Genomic DNA, 14135 nt, shown 5'->3' on the forward strand with positions numbered 1-14135 from the left:
GTCATTTTCCGATATCTTTACATTTCAAAAACTAGAGCTTTACTGAAAACTGAGCTTGCTTGAGTTTTTTACAGAACTGTAGTTGTATGTTAAAAGTTGTAACAAACATGTTTGCTGCAAAACTATTGAAAAACTTATAAATTAGTCTTTTATTTCCTGCAGAATCCTTATGGCATTTTGTGTTTCTAAGACAAAATCCTTTTTTTAGGGCTGACAAAAGGACCTTAGCAATCAAGAAGCATCATCAATCCATTACAAACTTATATATACAAGGAATGATTCTTCATGTTGATTGAGATAACTTTTTATCTATTTTATTTACAAAGACCTTATTTTAAATATCAGCTTGATTTTCGGGGAGTCCCATTAGAACAGGCAGTAGAAAGTAACATTCAGTGGACAGACTTAATTCCATCTGAACTCTATTTTTGCTTTGTTGCTGAGCTTACATATTTTATTCCACATGGACAATTATCACAAAAACGGAAATTCCATATCACTTCCAATTCTATCATATATTCTTCAGCCTCTCAAAGCATCTCCACGTCAGAGACATATTTGATTACTGCCATTACCGCGGCTTCTAATATCCTATTATTAGTTCAAGCACCCATCTTCCCATTCTTTCCAAACTTTTCTTCAATACCTAAGAACCATATTATGCCTTAGCGATTTTACCTTTTCACTGTAGCTAGCCACTTGATAGACTTTCTTGTTACCTAGCATCTCCTTTTCATATTCGTTTATTCTTAATCGAATGACTTGGTCTTCATAACATTAATTTTCAGAACCATTTGTGCAACCAGAACTGTCAAAATCTCCAAAAGTTTGTTCACTTTCTGATATTTTTATCTATGACACTTCAATCACTAACATGATCTGCATGATCTAGGTGGTTCTAGGCGAATACCCCCTCCCCCGGCGGAAAATACCCCCCCCCCCGTGGAAAATAAGGCTTTCCAAATTTGAGAATTTTATTTTTTTAATTTTCGTAGGGGAATGGAGTTTTGGTACTTGTGTATTATGCACCACTCACTCAAGTTTACGCTGTGTAAAATTCGAAAACACGCCGGTTTTTTTTTTAGTTTCTTCGTTACTTTACAAATAAATTTGCGCTATATATTTGCACATTAAGGGAGGGGGGGGGGGAATAGCATAATGGGTCTGCATGCAAAATGTGTTTGGTAAAATTATTCTGCATATAAGATAGATAGACAAATAAGTGTATTTTAAAGCCAAATATACGGCCATGAACACAGTAAAATAACATAAATGAATAAAGTTAATGGGAGGAGGGGTGTTTATTCCCCCGAAAAACGCCCTCCACCACGAAGAATACCCCTCCCACTCCTTCGGAAAGTACCCCCGCGGAAAATACCCCCTCCGTGGAAAATACCCTCCCCCTGTGGAAAATAAGGTTTCGAAAGTTGAAACTTTTATTAGAGTTTTTTTTTATAGTTTTGTTGAAATGTGCTAAGGAACGGGACCAGAAATGTCTTAAAAACTTAGAAAAAAACACAAATCTATTTGTGCTAAAAAGGCTTCCATATGATTTTCTGCAATTTTTAGCAGTAGCGGATGCCACATTTAAAAAAAACTGAAGAAGAAAAACGATTTAGGAAAGCAATCATCAATATTAAGCTAAAACACATGGTACCAAAAAGTTTAAGAAGGTTTGGCTATCCTTCGAAAAGAAAGTTGGCTTTGGGAACCAACACATACTAAATTGTTTAAGTTTTTACGGACAAAAGCGTTGTCAAATTCTACGAGTTTGTTTTTCTTATCTGCCAAGTGTAAAACTACCACAAGTCACCATTAACAAATACATGAAACCCAAAACTAACAGAAATTATAATATATAGCCTAGTCAAACTCAAAACGAGCAAAAAGTAAAAGGAGTATGGCTGACAACACCCATGTCTTCTTCAGACCAGAAAATAACTTGCACTTAACTTAAGAAAAAACATGTATTGTCAGTTTGATATACATACTCTGATGTCTATTCGTGATAGTCTTAATACTTCTTTATTTTCGAAGTCATAGAAGGGAAAACATTTAAACCGTATTTTGTTTTCAGTAAAGTGCAAATTACTTTCTGGTCTTAAAGAGGTGTGGGGGTTGTCAGCCCTACTCATGCTAATTGTTGCTATTTTGAGTTTGAATAGGTTATTTATTGTTATTTCTGTTCGTTTTGGGTTCTATCTATCTAATATGCAGAATAATTATACAAAACACATTTTGCATGCAGACCCTTTATGCTTACCCCCCCCCCTAATGTACAAATCTATAGTAGCGCAAATTTATTTCTAAAGTAACGAAGAAACTAAATAAAACACGACGTGTTCTCGAATTTTACACAGCGTATACTTGAGTGAGTGGCGCATAATACAAAAGTGCCAAAATTCCATCCCCCTACGGAAATTAAAAAAATAAAACTCAAATAAAATTCTCAAATTTAGAAAGGCTTAATTTCTGCGGGGGTTATTTTATTTTTTTTTGGGGGGGGGGGGGTATTTTCCATGGGGGGGGGTTATTTTCCACGAGAGGGGGGTATTTTCCGGGGGGGGGGGTAACCGCCGGCCACCGATCTAAGTCTAGGAGAGTTTTACCTATTTATTTGAAACCATGTTCTCCCACAGCCTTTGCTGTCTTCCTTAAGACAAAACCATCAAAATAATCCTTAAAACAGGGATGTGACACAACGGCCGCGTTTTCAGGCTCAGCAGGTTCGAACACGGGATGTTCTCGTCTAGTTTCAAGTTTTTCGTCTAGTTTCAGCGGGTTCGAATTTTCAACCCCGTGATTGATGAACTAGATGCACTGATGCACAACACTTGATGTACTAGACGAGAACAACCCGTGGTCGAACCCACTGAGCCTGAAAACGCGGCTAACCTTGCTTAACTCCGGATTCCATGACAACCGACCTACTAACATCAATTTTTACTGTAGTTACAGACATATTATTTTTGTACATAGCACTAGTCCACTTAATGTACTTATCAGGTGTATTATACAAGGATAGGATCTTAACCAAAGCTTTTCTATCAGCTAAATCAAATACCTGTTCATAGTCTATAAAAATTAGGGCTAAAGGTATGTGAGGGTTCAGACACTTCTTGATTCTTATTCAAAGTGTGAAATTTGGTCAAAGCATACTCTCCTCTTCCTATAATAACACTATTTTTCTCTTAAAACTTCATAAATAGCAACATCTTCTCTTAGTCAAATAAGCATTATCATGAAAAGTAATCTGCTTCAGACAGAAATCAGTACATTACCTCTATCTTTATTTTGAAGTCAAAATTGCTTTTTTAACAGTGGTGTCTGGTATTTTACCTAAATACTAAACACAAAAGTTGCTTATTCCCCAGATGGTGCAAATGCTTGTGGACTGCCACCTCTCCGCGGAATTGCTATTACCTAGCGTTACACAATGTTATTGTCCTCTATTCCTATATAGAACGGGAAAAAGCCAAACTCCTTTATGCATTATTTTAAGATTTAATTCGGTCCTAGATATGTAATAAAATACTTGGGAACTTCATTTGTTCTTGTATGTAGGTTTAAATCCTAGGTACAGAGCTCCCGACTGCCAAGCCTAAAAAGAAAAATTATTAGCAAAAAAAAAAAAAAAAAAAAAAAAAAAACGATATGTACCAGAAAAGCGATTGCTTATACTCTCATTCGCAATGTCATACTAGCAAAACAGCCCCTCTTGAAAAAGCCTCCTATGCGGACTGATTATATATATATATATATATATATATATATATATATATATATATATATATATATATATATATATATAATCAAGGGTGTATTTCTATGCCCAGAGTAAATTACCCATCTGCTCAATATAGAAATGTGAAATTTCAGCTTAAAATTGTGCAAGGATTATTTAGGTAATGATCCTAAGTGATTAATGGTTAATTGTTAAAAAAAAAACATTAAGATTGCAGGTGAACTATTACAATTTAAACACCTTAAAAACATGCTTCACAAATGGAGTTGGATTGCAACCAAAAAATTCTACTGAAGGTTTTTTAGTTTGTTGATTGCAAATCTGAGGCTAGTTGTACAATTTAGATGTCCAAAGCCCTTTCACATTAAGTAGAAATCTTACAAATTGAGAACTTATTACATCTCATAGGAATAAGAGTGTTTCAAGAATCTTTTGTCTGTATGATTAGAGGGTCCAAAGTGAGGACCATGGGTCATAAAGCAAACAGGACTTAACATATTTAAAATATTTAGCTAAGCTTGAAACACATCTCTTGGGCTATTTGTAAATACAATATGGCCAACATGCACACAACTTCTCTTTAGAAAATTTAGGAAGAATAATTTTTTAATGGCTTTGAAAAATATTTTCATCTTGAGAAACCATAGAGTACTGACAGGGAATTTTATTTCCAGAAAATCCTTTGTGGTTCATTAGATAGAAAAATTTATGCACTTTCTAACAGTCTAAGCTTCAAGTTGTTCAGCCACCGCCTTGATTCTGAAAAATACTATTTAGTAGAATGTCATGGTAGGGTACTCCGAGAATCGTGTTCCAGGGCAGTGAGGATACAAACTAGTGATGCTGTTTGGTAACACCATTGGGAGGATTTATTCCAACTTTTTTTTCAACCAAATTTTATTCAACTTTTAATTCATGCAAGCACACTAGACCTCCTTTTCTAAGAGTCCATTTTATAAAGCCTTCTTATGAGGATTTCAGCTAATTCTTGAAGATTGATCAGCCTTAAATGTGCTGAAATCAAGAAACAGACAAGGAAAAAAAGCTAAAAAAAATTTTACGAAAAAAAACAGTGGTAAATTAAGATAAATATAATTTTTCAATACTTACAACAACTGCAGTTAAGAGCGAGAAGGCTAGGCCTCCAAGCAGGTGCTTATTGTACCTTGCTTGTCTTGCTCTATGCAAAGCTTCCCAAGACCCTTCAGGGACAGGTAAGTCATTCATTGTGACAGGTTTGAATGGGAGATGAGCTGCAGACGACCCATTCCTTTTTTGAATACCTAGCAAAAAGGAGCTTGCATCATTAGAGAACAGATGTGCACAGTCAAGGTTTTCCTCCCTACAAAAATTGAATAGCTTCTTTCCAACACCCTCATCTTTGTCTAAATAATCAAAACGTTAGTCTCTTAGAACTAAACTTGTTTCTTTTTTATTGGTTTTTAGCAAAGTCTCAGCATTGTTTGGGCTTTTCTTCCAACCACAGAATCTAAAAGAAGATGCCTATTCTAACCAAGGACTTCTCTTGTAGTTGTAATCACAACCTCTAATCTTTTTTATAATTTCAGACTGGGTGAACCTGTAACAAAACACAATGCATTTAATCTCAATCTTTTCTTGAAAATTCAGGAATCCATAATTGCAGCCAGAATGTGTTGAATTTAGGTTAGTTACAGTCAATTCTTATGTCAGAACATAAATTCAGAACGGCGTTATTATTTCAAATGTTTTTAGAGCTTGTCCCCGTAGTCTGAAATGAAGAAAATCAATTTGGAAAACTGAGGTGGTTTGGTCCTGGTTTGCTCTTTGATCTGTTACCCTTTTCCTCTGGGCTTTTCTATTTTTATTGTTTAGCCTATATTTATCTTTAAATACTTTTTCATTGAATTTTTTTAAAACATGAATGGATGATTCTAGGGGTAGCAAGCTGATGGAAAAATGTTCTATTCTTTTTGTTGTTGTTTTTATGGTTTATTGTAAAATGAATGACCAGCATGTTAATATGTTATATTTAATTATTTATGTTTTTTGTAGTTCTGTAGTTCACAAATTCACTTCTATATTGGGATTTGGAGTTTTGTTCTTGGATTTGAGAATAAACAAGTCTAAACCATAATGATTTCATAAACTTACACAATGAAAGATTTTGCAGCATATCATTGTGTTTCAAACCTTTTTTTTTATTAAATTGGGCAAAAAAATCCATTAGTATGAACTTCAAGGTTGGAATCCAAGCCAAGGATGAGGCCTAAATAGCGACAGAAATTTTTCCAGGGAAGAAAGAGTAAAAATAAAATTATATTCTAAAGCTCAAGGTTTTGAATTTTTCTAGAGGAGGAACCTTTAGGCTTATCTTGGGTGGAAGACCCACATCAATCACCCCCTGTTTGATGGTGTGCTTACTTAGAGCTCAAAAGATCGCACTGTAAACAAACATTCCTTATTATGGCATGGTTGTAGAAACCATGTCATTAAACAGTTCTAGGAATTTCCCCCCCCCCTCGCTGAAAATAGCCCCCGCGGAAAATACCCCCCCCCCCCCGTGGAAAGGCTTTCCAAAATTAAGAATTTTATTGTTTTAATTTCCGTAGGGGGAAGGAATTTTGGTACTTGTGTATTATGTCCTGCTCACTCAAGTTTACGCTGTGTAAAATTCGAGAACATACCAGTTTCTTCGTTAGTTTCTTCCTTACATTAGAAATAAATTTGGACTATAGACTTGCACATTAGGAGGGGGACGGTAAAGTATAGTGGGTCTGCATCCAAAATGTGTTTGGTACAATTATTCTGCATATTAGATAGATATATTGATAAGTGTATTTTAAAGCCAAATACATGGCCATAAACAAAGTAATATAACATAAATGAAAGGCACAAATGACATAAACTTTGATGAGCGATCATCGTAAAACACTTAAATGAAACACTACATTAACCTAATAATAGTAATTAATAATTGAAAAAACGGTCATTGAAAAAAAAAACACTCAACACTTGAAAAAAAAACACTTAAATGAACATTTACATTTATTTTATACTGGGATTTTTTTTTGTTTGGTTAAAAAAATTTTCAGATACCTCGCTATTCTTCTGCAATTTTTTAGAGGCCATATACCCAGAAAGAATTGTTTTCTGACTTCAAACTGTCCAAATATTTTACCCCCCTCCCCTTATGTGCAAATATATAGCCCAAATTATATATTTCCCATATATTCTGTCACTTGTCTTTGTCTTGTCTCGCGCTACGTTGAAAAAAAAACTAACGAAGAAACCGGTTTGTTCTCAAGTTTTACACAGCGTAAACTTGAGTGAGCAGCCCATGATACACAAGTACCAAAACTCCTTCCCCCTACGGAAATTAAGAAATAAAACTCAAATAAAATTTACAAACCTGGAAAGCCTTTTTTCCACAGGGGGGGGGGGGTATTTTCCGCGGGGGATATTTTCTACGGGGCATATTTTCCGAGGGGGTGTTTTCCGCGGGGGGGGGGGGTATTTTCCGGGGTAAAAATCAAATAAAATATTCAAAGCCGAACTAACCAGCCATGACAGAAAACACAAAAAATATAAATACGACAAACGGGTCTATGGCCAGTAAGTGAAAACTAAGAAAAAAAACAAAAACGAATATTTCGCCCGTATTTAACAAGGCGTCTTCAGCGTAGAGAAAAACAATAAACTAGAACTAAAAAATATACATAAAACTGAAATAGATTCGCCTAAAAATATAATATACAATTGCTTAACATTTACAATTTGAAGCTACTTTCGTAACCACCTCACAAAAGTAACTGGATTAAATCTTTTAAAATAACAAATGAACAAGGAATAAGTTATTGTGACATAATTTTATGCAAAGCTTTTGATGCTGCTACCCTCTTAGGTTTATTATTTGACTAACTAGCCCCTGGGACATTTTACAATACTTGATTTTTAATTTTAAATATGGGTTCATTTTTTAAAATAGTATCATAAAAAGTATCTCTTTTAATTGATAAATCTGCGAAAATATATTTTTTTTTATTTCTAATGCTTTAATAGCCCATTGAGTGAAACCTTTATCATTAGCTGTTGCCTCCTCTAACTGCACAAAATGGTCCGAATTAAGAAATATATGTTCTGCTAAGGCTGAAGTGAAACTTTCTGGAGGTTTTTAAAATTTTAGAGCATTATCTATTGAATTCCGGTCCTCAATAAATCGTTCCACAAATTGCTGGTGTGTTCGACCGATGTAAATTTTTCCGCAAGAGCAAGGGATGCTATAAACTCCACTTGACAAATTTAAAAAACCTCCAGAAAGTTCCACTTCAGCCTTAGCAGAACATATATTTTTTAATTCGGACCATTTTGTGCAGTTAGAGGAGGCAACAGCCATTTCTAATGATAAAGGTTTCCCTCAATGGGCTCTTGAAGCATTTGAAATGAAAAAAAAAAATATTTTTGCAGGTTTATCAATTAATAGAGATACTGGGAATATAAATATTGATCCTATTCATTATACTATTTTAAAAAATGAACCCATATTTATTTTTTCTCTACGCTGAAGACGCTTTGTTAGATACGGGTGAAATATTCATTTTTGTTTTTTCTTCGTTTTCATTTACTGGCCTTTCGGATTCAATTTAGGAGGTGCTTGCCCCGGACCCAGAAATTTTAGATGTGCAAAATTTCAAATAAAGGATCTAATGGTTATAATCAGTTTGTAATTTTTGAATTTTAATTTATTAAAATAAGGTAGATGACGCAGTTGATAGCAAGTATAAGCAAATTGAATCCCGTAATTTTTAAACATCGGCTTCCATTTTCTATATGATCCCTAGTGATCACGAGTCTAATGAGGTATGACCTGTCTGCCAGTCACTGCACGGTTGTGATTTCAACAAGGTATAAGATGACCACCTATTTACTAAAGACGCATATTTTGCAAACCGGTGAAAAAAAAAAAAAAAAAAAAAAAAAAAAAAAAAAAAAAAACAGAATAAAGCTTTAACTCATCGAAGCTTGTGAATATCTTCCATTACAGTGCAATAGGTAAGTATTACAATATATCTACCAAGTTGAAAAGATTCAAAAGGGGATGATTGGCAGTTGTAGGATTTTTTTTCAACTCGAAACAAGTGGATATCTAGGCAAGGTCAGCTTGACGTTCGGTGTGAGTTAGCAATAGATTATAACAATAGATAGACCCGTTTGTCATATTTATATTGTTTGTGTTTTCTAAAAATAAAATCCTATTCTAAAGCACAAGGTTTTGAATTTTTCTAGAGGAGGAACCTTTAGGCTTATCTTGGGCAGAAGATCTATACCAATCGCCCCCTGTTTGACTGTGGGCTTAGTTAGTGCTTGAAAGATCGCACTGTAAGCAAAAATTCTTTATTATGGCATGGCTGTAGAAACCATGTCCTCAAACATAATCATATTCAACACAAAACCATTGACTTAGTAAAGAGAAATATCTTCTATGTATTTTTTTTTCTTTCATTCTGCCTGAACTCATAATACAGAATGAATGGTCATAAATACCTGAGGGAGAGCTCTTTCTATTGCAAATCAAAAGCTATACTGTCCTGAATAAGAGCCCCTGGACTCCCTCACAGGGCTTCTGAGTGCCTCCCATGTATTTTTTTCACAGTCTATCCCCAAGCTCATCATGCAGAACAGATTCGAAGACTTTGGGGGGGGGGGGGCTCACTCTATTCTAAACTGAAATTTCCATTACCTCCTTTCAAATAACAAGCTGATCTTTCTTTGACACCCCATATATCACCAATCACCCCTCAAATGGCATCTGAACAAAATTTTTAAGGTAGTTATTTTAGCTAAACTGGTCGACATGTTTAATGGAGAGCCAAATGTGACACTTTTGGGCACCTCCCCTCTAATGCCCCATCCACACCAACTTTGCATGTATATAGGGAGACTGGGTCTCATTGAAGGACAAAAAATGTCAGAATTTTGTTTGTCTGAAACCCACAAAACGATGCCCATTTCCAGATATTGAGATAGCCAAGATTTGAGTTCAATTAAACGACGCTAACCCATGCTGCTTGTTGCTAAAGCTGGAAAAAATCCAAATTTTGGACAAAAATCTGATATATGGAGCCATAGCTCCAGAACGGTAAATAATAAAAACCTGCTTCATATCTCAAAAGGAAGCTAATGTTGTTATTCAAAATTTATAGTCTGTACATAATTGTTGTTATTTCTAAGTCAAAGAAAGTTACAACAACCTTTAGCCCCAAAAACCTGACCTGGTACCATTATGAGCCAGTTTGGGAGTATTCTAAGAATGTTATAGGTTTTTACATATTATGTCTTGTACTTAACATTTTTTTTATTAAAAAGTATTTTAGAACTCAATTTTCAAACATAAAGAGCCTTTTGTTCAAATTCCATCTTTTATTATATGGGGATTACCTGACTCATTTATCAAAAAAGACCTGTTGGACAGGGATGGTGATTTGTGATTTTACTTCAGCCTACAACTGACCTTTACCTATTGGACTCCATATCACCATGAAATGAAATGGCATCCACATCAGGCGTACAAAGGTGTACCAAGGATAAAATATTCCTTATGGGCTATCAAGATCACCAGATCACCAGTAGGAAACTACCCTCAAACTGTCGAGTTTTATTTCATAATTTACGTGCTGTGAAATTAACTGTAAGAGAACCAACAAAACTTGCCATACAAGAACTGTTAATTTTTTTAGGGAAAGCTCGAATCCTGACTAAACATGAGTAAGATGCAATTACTAACCTGGAAAAAATTCATGTTGAGAAGAGAACTCTTCAAAAAGACGAAAAGAAACATCAGAAATGGTCAAGAACGAATTTAAACAGTTTGTTGAAGAGTTGAATGATCTCTTTGATATTGCTCAACAAAATGCCTTAGCTCTAATGAAATCAGGAGAAGATGAGGCGTTTATTGCCAAAGAGAGGCAGAAGGGCCACCCAGGTTCCACTACTTGAGTGGATCTCAAGTTGTCTCAAGCTCAAGAAATCCAAGGTGCAAAAGTTATTGCTATTTCATATGGCGAAAAGGAACAGCTGCTGGGAGTTTCTGTAACAGCAAACAGTTCTATAAAGGAGAAAACTGTAGCCGTATATGAATGCCTACATGAATATGGTCTTCCCAACACTGCCAATGGGATCTGCTTCAACACTACAGCATCCAACATGGGAAGAATCAAAGGAGCGTGTGTCATATTGGAGCAAATGTTAGGAAGAGAATTTCTATACCTAGCTTGCTGTCACCATATCTTGGAAATTCTAGTAAGAGGAAAGAGGAAAGAGGCATATTCAACACAAAAATGGGATAAACCACTGGACCTCGTTGACATTTTTAAGAGATTCCACAATCCATGGCCCAAATAGACAAAGGAAAATACAATACAGGGTTCAGTGACAATCTAATAAAAAACGGCTAACTCCAGACATAATTGTAAATATTACTGCTGAATTCAAAACCAAAATAACTAAGAGCCACCCTAGAGATGATAATAAGGAGCTATTACAGTTGGTTCTTATATTTCTTGGATCACTAGATGATAACTTTCTGTGTTTTAGAACTCCAGGAGCCATTCATCACGCTAGGTAGATGGCAAGGGCCATTTACTGCTTAAAAATTGTCATTTTTTGTTGTTAAATCAAGACGACTAAAGAAGAAGAAAGTTCTGTGCATGCCATTTCTGTTTTCCTAGTTGAAATTTTGTGTAAGACTTGGTTCAATGCTTCAAAAGCTCATCTTGCAGCAAAGCAAGATTAAGGTATTTTGCATATTCTGGTAGACTATAAAGAATGTAACAACAACATTGCAGAAATAACCCTGACCAAATTTTTGAACGATTCGTGGTATTTCAATGCAGAGTTGATGAGTCTTTTTTTAATCCCACCATTAAAGACGATGAAAAGTTGTTAAAGGTTAATAAATTGCTCAGTAGCACAGATGAGTCATCAGAGCAAGCTAGAGTTCTAAATCCATAAGTTTGGAAAGAAAAATTAAGAGAGATAGTTGATGGAAGATTGGTAAATTTGATAGAGTTTGGTAAAGATCGCTAAAGTTCATAGTCGAGATTCAAGCTTTCCTCCAAAAAATGAGCAGTTCTCCTATGGCAAGTTTTGCTGATTCTCTTACAGTCAATTTTACAGCATATAAATTATGAAATAAAACTTGACAATTTGATGGTAGTTTACAACTGGTGATCTGGTGAATAGGATAGCCCAGAAGAAATATTTTATTTTTGGTCTGCCTTTGTACACCTGATGTGGATGACATTTTAGAGTCCAATGGGTAAAGGTCAGTAGTATGCTGAAGCAAAATCCCTGATCACCATCGCTAAAACAGAAATAAGATTCATTCTCATTTGTACCTGTCCAATGGGCCATGGTTTTAAATGTATAGAAATAGAGTTCTAAAATAATTAAAAAAAAGTTAATTCCAAGGCACATTATGTAAAAACCCATAAAATTCTTAGAATGCTTCCAGACTGGGTCCCAATGGTACCAGGTCACGTTTTTGGGGCTAAAGGTTGTAGTAACTCTGTTTGACTTAAGATAACAACAATTACTAGAGTACACTCGTGAACAGTCTTCTTGAAGCCGTAGAGAATCCGAGCTATAGTCAACTTGCACCGGCAGGCACCGTTGATTTGGAAGTGGCTGCTGCACTTTCCAAGCTCACCGTCTATAGTTGGCTAGTGGAGGTTACTGGAATTCTCCGACGGCAGTTGATGTGGAGGTTATTGTTAAACTCTCCCGGCGCACCGTACATTATAGAAAGGTGGAGGTTGCTCGAACTCTCCCAGCGGTGTTCCTCTAATCACTTGTCACTGTTGGTTCTCAAAGCTGAACTGTCCACAAGTTTTCTTTTCCCCCTTCTTATCTTCCAAGGCCCAAGCATAGAATTCTGGTTCCATGACCCCCAAAGTATCCTCTCATTGGCTGGCAGGTTTTTGGTCATGTGATCCACTACCTTGAATAGAAAAGAAGGCAGAAACATGCAGACTATAAATTTTGAATAACAAAATTAGCTTCCTTTTTAGATATTCTCAATCAAATCTTTTTCCAGGTGTTCAATGGTCTTCTTCTCAGATAACATCCTCTTTTTGTCCTCTTCTTCTCTTGCCTTCTTCTTTCCTTTTGGACTCCTCTTCAGCCTGTCTAGATCACTCAGCTTCCAGGTACAGTTTATAGCTCTGGCACACATTTCATCCCAAATTCAACAGCTCTCTGGTAATAAGGACTATCTCGGGCCTGTCCTCAAACTTCTTTAGAGCATCAGAGACTATCAGTCTAGCATTGAGCATTTTGACTTTCATCGATGATTCTTCCTCTATCATGATCCGTCCTGACCGGGAAAAATCACGTTCAACGTCAGCGTTCTCATGCGACATGCAGAGAGCTGCTTTTACTTTCTTTGAAACAAGGGGATATTTTGTCTGTCCTTGATGGTTTTTCAGACTAAAAACCGAATTCCATAAATGCATGTTGCATGTCCCAATGTCAGCTAGGCCTTGGTTGCTGCGCACAGTTCTAACTTCGGAATCAAATAACCTCCAAACTTTCTTGTTGACATTAGGTCCGTCACTTCCCAGCATCAAGACTTGACGGAGATCAAGGTTAGCATCCTTTAGAGCTTGTAGTAGGTGCTGGTGTAAATCTTCCGCTTGTGCGTGTCCTATTAAAAAGGACTGTAGGTGGCGTACAGAGACTCTTTCTTTGGTCTCCAACCAGTATCTAATCATGATATTCAACTCCTTTGCACCTTTGGCATTTGTAGTTTTATCGTAAAGCAACGCCAAGTAAGAAGATCCAATGTCACGTAGCAGGTCCTTGCAAAAAGCATTAGTGTGAATCCATGTAAAAAAAAAGAAAAAGAAAAAAGAAGAATAATCAATCAACTTATGATCTTCTGCCCACTCCACCCACTCTACAAGTCTTGTATCAGAACCATAGCTGAATATGGATGCCCGCTATTTGCTGGTGCTCCGAAAACGCTGTTGGCACCACTTCAGAAGATCCAGAATAGGGCAAATAGGGCGGGCTGCACCTCTACACATGAATTGCTCCAGCTTCTAAATAATAGACTTGATGTAGCCTCAATAGCACTTTTCTACAAGTACATGAATTCGCTTCCATGAGATGAGCACTCTCAAAATATGCTCCCCTTTGTCCAGCCGACAAGGCAGACACGAAGGCACACAGCTCGGTCCAATTATCTAAAGGAGGATACGCCAAAAACCGAGTACTTGAGGAACAGCTTCATCCGGCGTTGCACTTCTATCTGGAACGATCTTTCTGGGGATATTATCCCTGCAAATCCCTCTGTTGACACCTTCAAAAGAAGATTCAATAGACATTTAAAACCTCGAGGCCATTGAAAGAG

General features: G+C 36.1%; 1 protein-coding gene across 1 annotated transcript in view; it reads right to left on the reverse strand.

Moving 5' to 3' along the window:
- Positions 1 to 3472: 3472 nt before the first annotated feature.
- The window catches only part of LOC148952846 (uncharacterized), a 43859-nt gene continuing 33196 nt past the window's right edge, over positions 3473 to 14135 (reverse strand). The window contains exons 2-3 of the mRNA XM_089087444.1: positions 4856 to 5028; positions 3473 to 3601 (exon numbers count right to left, since the gene is read on the reverse strand). Of these exons, the coding sequence (XP_088943570.1) occupies positions 3545 to 3601; positions 4856 to 5028 (230 nt within the window). The 3' untranslated portion in view covers positions 3473 to 3544. The remainder of the gene's footprint in view (positions 3602 to 4855; positions 5029 to 14135) is intronic.

This window comes from Artemia sp. Qi Xiang Cuo, chromosome 4, assembly GCF_049724085.1.
Source record: "Artemia sp. Qi Xiang Cuo chromosome 4, ASM4972408v1, whole genome shotgun sequence".
NCBI classification, from domain to species: Eukaryota; Metazoa; Arthropoda; class Branchiopoda; order Anostraca; family Artemiidae; genus Artemia; species Artemia sp. Qi Xiang Cuo.